At 44.3% G+C, this 8192-nt stretch overlaps 1 protein-coding gene across 2 annotated transcripts; it reads right to left on the bottom strand.

Annotated features, from left to right (window-relative positions):
* Positions 1-722: 722 nt before the first annotated feature.
* Positions 723-7833, bottom strand: CCSAP (centriole, cilia and spindle associated protein). 2 transcript variants are annotated; one of them, XR_009555624.1, is made up of 4 exons: positions 7382-7833; positions 4669-4955; positions 3634-3833; positions 2600-2883 (listed from the first exon to the last, which is right to left on the bottom strand). XR_009555624.1 is itself a non-coding variant. In XM_060242883.1 (3 exons), the coding sequence occupies exons 1-3, from the start codon at positions 7725-7727 to the stop codon at positions 2710-2712; spliced, it is 807 nt and encodes a 268-aa protein (XP_060098866.1). In that variant the 5' UTR covers positions 7728-7833; the 3' UTR covers positions 723-2709. The 2 variants fall into 2 exon arrangements, 1 of the variants encoding a protein (XP_060098866.1); XM_060242883.1 differs by lacking the exon at positions 3634-3833 and having other exon boundaries at positions 723-2883.
* Positions 7834-8192: the final 359 nt, after the last annotated feature.

Genomic DNA, 8192 nt, shown 5'->3' with positions numbered 1-8192 from the left:
GCCCTGGGCAAAACAATGGTGACGTCAGGTGTGTAGCCTAATATGCAAATGAGTTCCTGCTGGACTTTTTCTACAAAAAAAGCCCTGTGGCCATGAAATGAGAAATCTGACCTTTCAATGTTCATGACTTCATTATGGTGTAAAGATGCAATACTTCATCAAGCTGGAAGAGCAGATAAGAAAATGATATTGTTACTTCACTGCAACTAGTAAAATATTTGTGAGCTAGACTGTTCCATGCACTTGGCAACTGAAGGATGTACTGCTCCAACCTTCAGAGATAATAAAGACAAGAGGACCATAAATGCATGGTAAAACTTCACTGCTGTTTTTAAAACGGAGATATCTCAATTTAAAAAATGCCATTGACAGTCTCCATTTTACAGTTGTATTAACAAAATATACTCATACTTGTCTAACCACAACCTGAAATTCAGATCTTCATCACTATCTCATTTAGCCGCCAGTTCTCCAAATATACTTATCTAATGATTAGTCAGGATGGCTGTTTTTCCATTGCAAACATGGCAGCCCTCAGCATGTTTATTCATAAACAAGTTACAATGACTTCAGTGAGCCCCTCTTAAGTGTGTTTAGAATGACACTCATAAATCCCAATAAAGATGCTCTGCCAAAACCACAAATTATCAAGGTTAAAAAAAATAGTGGCTGTATGTGCAAAACCACCAGCAGTATGTTCTCTCAGAAAACCATATGCAGAATTTTGGTGTTAAGTTACACATTTCTATTTATTTTCAGCAAGCATTCATCAGAAGGAAAGTGCTACAATTCTGTTGAAACCTCATGATTGTTCTACTTTGGGAAGTGAAATCTGATTGGCCAGATTGGCAACTTAAAAATAATGTTACCTTTCATTTAGAAAAGAAAAAACCTTTAGGATAAGACCAAAAAAAAATTAATACACCCCTCTGAGTTCCTTGTCAATGCAAAAAACTGTTACAAATCCTCAGGCAAAATCAGTGCTTTAATTTTGTAGCTATATGGGAGATATGGAACTAGAACGACAAAGGGCCAAGATACCATCATTCCATGGAAAAGCTCCAGAAGAGTACCTGAATATAGAACAAAAACTGAAATTAGTTAAGGCCAAAAGCTTTCTACCACAACCAGAGAAGGGTCAAGTTATTCATATTAGGCAGAGTACCTGATGTATCCTTGGGAAGAACAGATAACAACTCAGCTCAAATTTCACAAAATTACTGAGGTGTGTTTGGAGATCAATACCAATTACACAGAAAAGTTACCTTCTCAAATGTCATTTTACTGAAACAACATTCTTGGAAGAGATTCTGCTATTGTGGCCATAAAGGTTCTTTAAGTGTGTTCTATATACCGACACTAATTTTTTTTCAAGCAAATCACCAGGTTGGAGTCTGACACTAAAAAGATCAATAAAGATACAAACACTAAGCATTACCCAAGATTTGTCACATTCTATAATCACCGATGGCTTCTTCTTCTGACCTATACAGACCTGTTTTTAGGGGGAACAGATATATGTTATATGCTTTGCCCTGTCTACTCAAGTCCTACATGTACCAAATGGAACACACACCAGCTAGATCAGACTAGTAGCAAAGTCCTAATCAGAATTTTAGAAACCACTAACAACCAGAAAACTGTATATCAAAAGTGTTTAGGAAATACATTTTAGTCCATCCACACAAAGCATTAAAAATGCATTACATTCCAGTTCAGTGGCAACAAGTCCTTATTACTGTCCAGTCACTGAACAGACCACCACTACTGGTTAATGATTGTCTATATTGGTCATTTGGTATGGTGGGTTTATGATAGCAAAGAAATGCAGCTTAAAATACAATCACAGCACATTATAATCTACTTCACTGACAAGTCCTAATGGCCACAAAACTCAAAACTGGAATGTAAACATGAAGTCATTATCAAGAGTTGTGAAAAGCTTCAAAATTCTCAAAACACCTGTAAGCATTTCAAAACCACAGTCCCCAACAGCGAGTTCTGAGGGAATCTTGACTATTCATACTGGCCTGCACAATTTGTGATCCTCCAAACCAAGTGGATGCCACCTTCCTCTGAGTGAGGCCATGGAAAGCCATCCTACAGCACTGGAGGGCTCTGTTTGGTTAAGCAGATCACAAGGGCAGATGTACCCTGTTCCAGGGTGAAGTCTATATCACATGACAACACAATGGCATTAACACCCCTCAAAGAATTTTTAAAGCAGCCTTCTTTGTACAGTCTAGCAGCCACCTAATATAGAAAGTTTACATTAGTTACAATTTAACTTTCTTCCAATAGATGTTCATGTGACTTAAAGATCACTTTTTCTCTGTATCAGGGTTGAAGGATGTATCAACATAAGGGGACCGTGTATTAGTCAAGGAATTCTTCCAGGGAGTTTTTGGCTTATTAAAAAACCCATGTTCATTGTAAAAACCTAGATATTTCAGAAGTCAATAGAAATACCTCCTGAAAGACATTATTTTAAAAGAAGTTCTCAAGAAGCTATATTGGCAAATACAGCTCCTATCTGTAGGGCTCCAACTGTTCTGCTTACTGCAGAGGGAAACAAACAACAAAACAAACTACTAGAAAATCCTTTTGTAAAAGCCTTGCATAAGGAGTTCAGGGCTTTGCACTAGTATCTTGAAAGCACTGGAAAACATTTGCTGAATTAAAAACAGAGATATCCAATCAAGCTGTGAATCATCGAGCTCGAGCCGAGTAACACCTCATGTATTCAGTCATCCAGGGATTGTCAGAGCCGGAAGATTTTGTTCTCCAGCTTCTTTCTACTTCTGCTGAGTGAATCCGCCTCTGAGACAACTTCCGTTTTTCTATTTGCCTTCTATTCTTTGCTCTTAATGCCGATTCATGAATCTGCCAGAGATAATCAAGTGTTAGCTGGTTTTCTAGAATATTCAATTTGCAAATTATTTGCTAGGGGCATCCAAATGTAGAATTCTCTTAGCCTGAGGATCTGAAGTACCTTATGTTTCCCCTCTTCAAAACGCTCATTCCCTAGTAAGATTGTTTTTAATGCAAACAGTTAAACCAAATAATTTTGTTATAATTAATTCTCTGCAGTTGTTCCCATAAAATCTCTGCAGCTGTTACCATAAAGAGAAAGTGAGCAATATGTGTGAAGTACATGTTCACCTCATTTTTGTACTGGGGGGGGGGTTACCCCTAAATCTATCCTTAGATATGCTCACCCAAGAATTTTTTCTGATGTTTATGAATGTTGCTGGATTGACAGACTTCTTCTATTTGAACATTAAAAGGACGTTGAACAAGAGTAGCAAAGCAATAGACATACCCTACCTCCTTTTGCAATTTATACATAGTGGATCAGAAATTAAGAAAATTACTACAAGTCAGTGTATTTTGCTAAACTTTAAAATGCTGACTCTCTGCTTAGCTTCAGAGATCTGACAAGATCAAGCCAGCATGGGCTACCCAGGTCAGTGCTTCAATGGCCTAAGCCTACCTAAATTCACTTTGGCTTAATCAGAGGCCCAGTTGATTTCTATGATTCTGCTTGATCTCTCCCATAATTCTGTCAGAAGTATAAGAACAAACTTTGTCAAATCCAACACATCAAACGAGCAGCATTTAATTAGAACTTACAGCTTTTCAAGGTCACTCAAGTTCCAAGAGCCTACCATGATGGAGTCATCAGTATTTCAACCCCTTGGGCCATTGCTAAATTTGAGCTCATTCTGTCTTGCGGCACATGGTGCTAACTGCCTGCTGTTTTTATAAAGATTACTCTTTCCCTCAGATAAAGAATAAGCCATGTTTCTAGCAGAGTTCCTTCCACAGCAGCACTGAAATGGCAGCCAGAAACAGAGAAAAAACACCTTTGCATTAAATCAGTGTCAGCAAGCACAATTCAATGTAATCTGTAAAAGACTTAAGTTTATCTTCAGAACTATATTTTTATTCATTATTACTCAGGTGGGTAGGAAACAGCAAACATTTGAGTCCAGTGGCACCCTTGACACCAACAAAATTTTATTCAAGGTATGCGCTTTTGTATGCAAACACACTTCTTCAGTTATGATCAACACAGAAGTGTAGTTATGTACAGGCTGACATCGTTCTGATTTCAAGGGCAGAACTAACTATGATATTCCATTCTATAACATTTGGAGTTCCAGAACAAAGCAGGCATTCAGCTTGGACCCTATATACACAAGTGCCTCAGTGGAGTAAATGAATTCTCGCTACACTACGATCCTTTCTAACACGGTTCCTCCATTAAGGAGAATAGCAAAAATGGTAGCAACTTGCAGAACATAAATTCAGAATGATCATGAGGATGTGCAGTGGCAGGCAATTAGGGAGAAGGAATACGATTCTGATCTCCACCAGCAGCCCCGGACACACAGGAAGAGGGGGAGGACATCAGAGGAAAAATCATAAAAATGGAGTAGTATCCTGGTCAATTCTCAATCGGCTAATGTGCTGAAAATGGCACAAATAATGGCACGCAAAGGGACAAAAGGGGAGTTCTAGCTTGAGGTTGCAAAAACTATGCAGACCAAGAGAGGAAATGCAGGGACTAGAAATAGACTGGAATGGTGATGGGGAACCTTTGGGAGGTGGGGGAAGATTTTAGACAAGAAGTCAGTCATAAGCACAAAGCTAAAGTTGGCTTACTTCATTTGATGAAGCAGATGCACAGACATTGTGAGTTTTCTGATTTCCTGTATCAGTCTGTTTTTCTCCCCAGCCATACAAAGCAAATGGGTGTTTTGTTCCCTTTGGAATTTCTGTCCTTTGAGGACTTTTGGCTTGTCGTCTGTCCCCTCGGCTGGTCAAAGCACTGTGACCTGGAGAGTTACCAGGTTCATGACTTGTTGAATTGTTCCTTTCTTTCCCTGCAGACTTCTTTTCCGCATCCTTGATTTCAGCCTTCTCTTCAGCTTTTTCCTGCTCTTCTTCCTCTGGAGAGAGTCAGAAACAGATTTAGCTTTAGCCTATGAAACAGGATAACCAGTTATTTTTTACAGTTGACTTATAGCAATCCCTGGTGAAGTTTTCAAAGCAAGAGACAAAGGTTGCTTGCCACCGCCTGCCTCTGCATTTCAACCCTGCTATTCCTTGGTGGTCTCCCATCCATACACTGACCAGGCCCAATCCCACTTAGCTTCTAAGATCTGACAAGATTGAACTAGTCAGGTCAGGGAACAGCCAGTTAACACTGCTCACTTACTTAGTTCTTATCTTCATTTAGCCACACTGCAGCTGAGACTAAGTGCTGTTTGGCACAGGATCCATTGCAAACATGCACTGGATTTCATGGTATATCTTTTGTTAACCCTGCATGTTGGGAAAGGCAACATTTCTTTACCAAGGGAACAGATGCATTTGGATATAGCAGTAAAGGAATCAATGATCAGGAAAGGAGTAGAACAAGGTCCAGAGCTTTCTCAGAGCAAGAAGCCAGATCAAAAATGACTGTGGGGTGTCAAATTGTAAAAGGACTATAGCTCCTTCTCGCACCAGTTTAGCTGGCATTGCAGGTCCTGCAGTTGGCATGCAATAGTCTTTGCTACTGCCTTTTTGGGAAACTGGGGGAGGAGTGGAGAACAAGAAGCTTATGCAGTTTTTAAGATGCACGAAACCATAGCAACAACTTACATAAGCAGCTATGAATCCATGAGAGAATCACTAGTACAGTTAAGGAGCTGCCAGCAAATCTTAAACATTTTGCATCCATGGATGTAAAAGCACCAAAATCAGAAGCATCACTGAAATACATTTAATATGTTGCAAATTCCACCTTTTTAAAGGAGTGTATGTTATTGAAAACAAAAGGCCTTATGGCAAAGTGGTCTTTCAGACCTTTTTTGCTTATCTTGACTGTAATGGGGCTATTCAGAAGCCTACTAAGCAGGCTGATGTCCCTCAGTCAGCATGTGTGATTATGCCAGGATCTGACACACTGTCAAAGTTTCTGATTTGTTCACAGTGAGGCAACCATCCTCTTAGGCAGCTGAATTCTAAGATGGGAGGGAAGAAGGCCTGGTGGTGATATAGCCTGATCTCATCGGATCTCAGTAGCTAAGTAGTGTTAGTACTTGGAAGGGACACCACCAAGGAAGGCATTGGCAAACTAACTCTGCTTCTCACTTGCCTTGAAAGCCTGTGGCTGGGGTCGCCATAGGTTGACAGCACTTCACACACACACACACACACAAATTCTAGGGTGGACCCATACATATTTGGCAGCCCAGTCCTATGCAGGAGTAGACACACCTAGCTCCATTCAGTTCCCTTATGCATACTGTATCCTAAGTGGGATCCATCTGATTGCAGATTATTTTAGTTGGTTTCATGGCCTGGAGACTGTAGTACTCCAGCGTTTCTGCAGAATTTGTTAAGGAACACAAATGCTGCACAGATCTTGTCTCGTTAACGGACAGAAATTAATCGTGCATTTAGAAGATTATTTAAGCACAAAACATTGATCCAGCCGTTCCTAGTAAACTAGGCCCGGTTTCTGAAGCGCACTCGCAAGACTCGGCAGCACGGGGCTTGGAACAGTCTCTTTTCCTCCTGGCAAGAGACCCGGCAAGAAGCGCGGCTTCCCAAGCGATGCCGCTTGCGTCAGGCTAAGAGGGCGGGCGGGCGGGCGGGGGGCAGGAGAAAGGAGGGAAGGTTTGAAGCGAACCAGCCGCCTAGCCGCTGTGCCATGAGGCTTCGGGAGCTGCGGAGCACCTTACGCCTCCCATGCAGTGTGAGAGAGAGCCCCCTCCACCGCCTGCTCCCCAAATCCGTAAACTGAAGGCCGCCGTCCTCTCAAATCTCGCAAGGGTGGGCCTTTTGCTTCCAGCTTCCTTGCCGGAGCCAAGGGGAGGGGGAAGTACTCGGCAGCAGCAAGCGACTCCGTGCGTTTCCGCGAAATAAGGGCAGAACCGCCTTCGCCTGTTCCCTGCGGGACAGATGGCTTAGGCGACTCGGCTTCATCACACGCTCGGCGACTGGAGGCGGGCGTCAAATCGGCGAAGCGCCTACGGGTCCCTGCGCCCTCCTTCTTCTCCGCAACAGACATGAGCGCAGCTGGACACGCAGCCTCGCCCAGCTATTTCATGGTTTTAGAGCCGGAGGGGGAGAATCTCCTCTCTCTCAAAGAGCAACATCCAGTGGCAACCAGGGACGGATGGACGTTCTCGACGCCCACCCCACCCCCCGGCTCCACCACCACTCAATCCTGCCAGCCCGATCCCCCCCACCCCCCCCCCCCCCATTGCCTCGCCTCCCCTCCGCGTCCCCGCAGCCAGCTAGCGAGTCGCTCAAGGTCATGCCAAACGCCCGAGCCACCAGCCAGGCTGTCCGCGTCCCCTACCGGAGGGGCATAAGGGCGTACCGGATGCACGCAGGGGTTCTGCCGGGCTGGCCCTGAGGCTCTCCCCAACTCCATTCAGCCTGCCAGGATGAGGCTCGCTGCTGGGCACTTCCGCCGTCACTGCCGCTTCCTCCTCCTCCTGCTGCTGCTGCTGGGCGGCCGGGGGACTAGAAGTGCTGGGAGGCGATGGCGACCCGCCGCTGTCCTGCTCCCAGTCATCCCAAAACCAGGGCCTGTGCGCTTGTTCCAGAAGGCGCCGACTCAGGCGGTAGCGCAGCAGCTCCTGGTAGCAGGGGCCGCACGCCTCCCATTTGGGCTCCTTGTAGCGCTTCATATACTCGCTCTTCACGCATCGCGACGGCACCATGGCGGGCTGATCAGACCTGCCCCGCGGGGTCGCCCTCGAACCAGGAATCGCCACCCCCGGGCTGAGGGCTCTTCGCCCCACCCTCCCGCTGGAAGGTTTAAACACAAACAGCGACGGCCTGTGTCCGCCTCCTCCCTCTTGAGCCAATCAGCGAACGAGTAAGGAGTCCTGGTGTTACGTCAGAAGCGAGCCTTCGAAGCTCTTTAAAACATCAAAAGATACGTCTTGCTGTTGGGGCCAAGGGGTGAACTGTGCCTTCAGCTAATATTCCTTGTAATCTTTTCCTAGTTGGGGTTGGGTGGTTGTTTTTTTTAGTTTTTTGGTCCCTGGATTTTTTTTTTAAACTCTGCGTGGGTGATGCTCCTTCTGCAGTGCCTTTAGTCATACACTTTTAGTCACCCACCAGTTCAGCTGCTCAACAAACCACCTTATGCACGTGATCGCAATTCTCTGCATCTCAATGTA

The sequence above is a fragment of the Heteronotia binoei genome, chromosome 1 (genome assembly GCF_032191835.1).
Source record: "Heteronotia binoei isolate CCM8104 ecotype False Entrance Well chromosome 1, APGP_CSIRO_Hbin_v1, whole genome shotgun sequence".
Lineage (NCBI taxonomy): Eukaryota > Metazoa > Chordata > Lepidosauria > Squamata > Gekkonidae > Heteronotia > Heteronotia binoei.
Note: the sequence above shows the minus strand (reverse complement) of the source record. Positions and strands in the feature narration are given on the sequence as shown.

Coding starts and splice junctions, on each gene's coding strand:
- CCSAP (XM_060242883.1), bottom strand. CDS start 7,727: ATGGTGCCGTCGCGATGCGTGAAGAGCGAGTATATGAAGCGCTACAAG. Junction 4,956..7,381: donor AGAACCCCTGCGTGCATCCG/GTACGCCCTTAT, acceptor GACTCTCTCCAG/AGGAAGAAGAGCAGGAAAAA. Junction 2,884..4,668: donor CATCTGCTTCATCAAATGAA/GTAAGCCAACTT, acceptor TATCTCTGGCAG/ATTCATGAATCGGCATTAAG.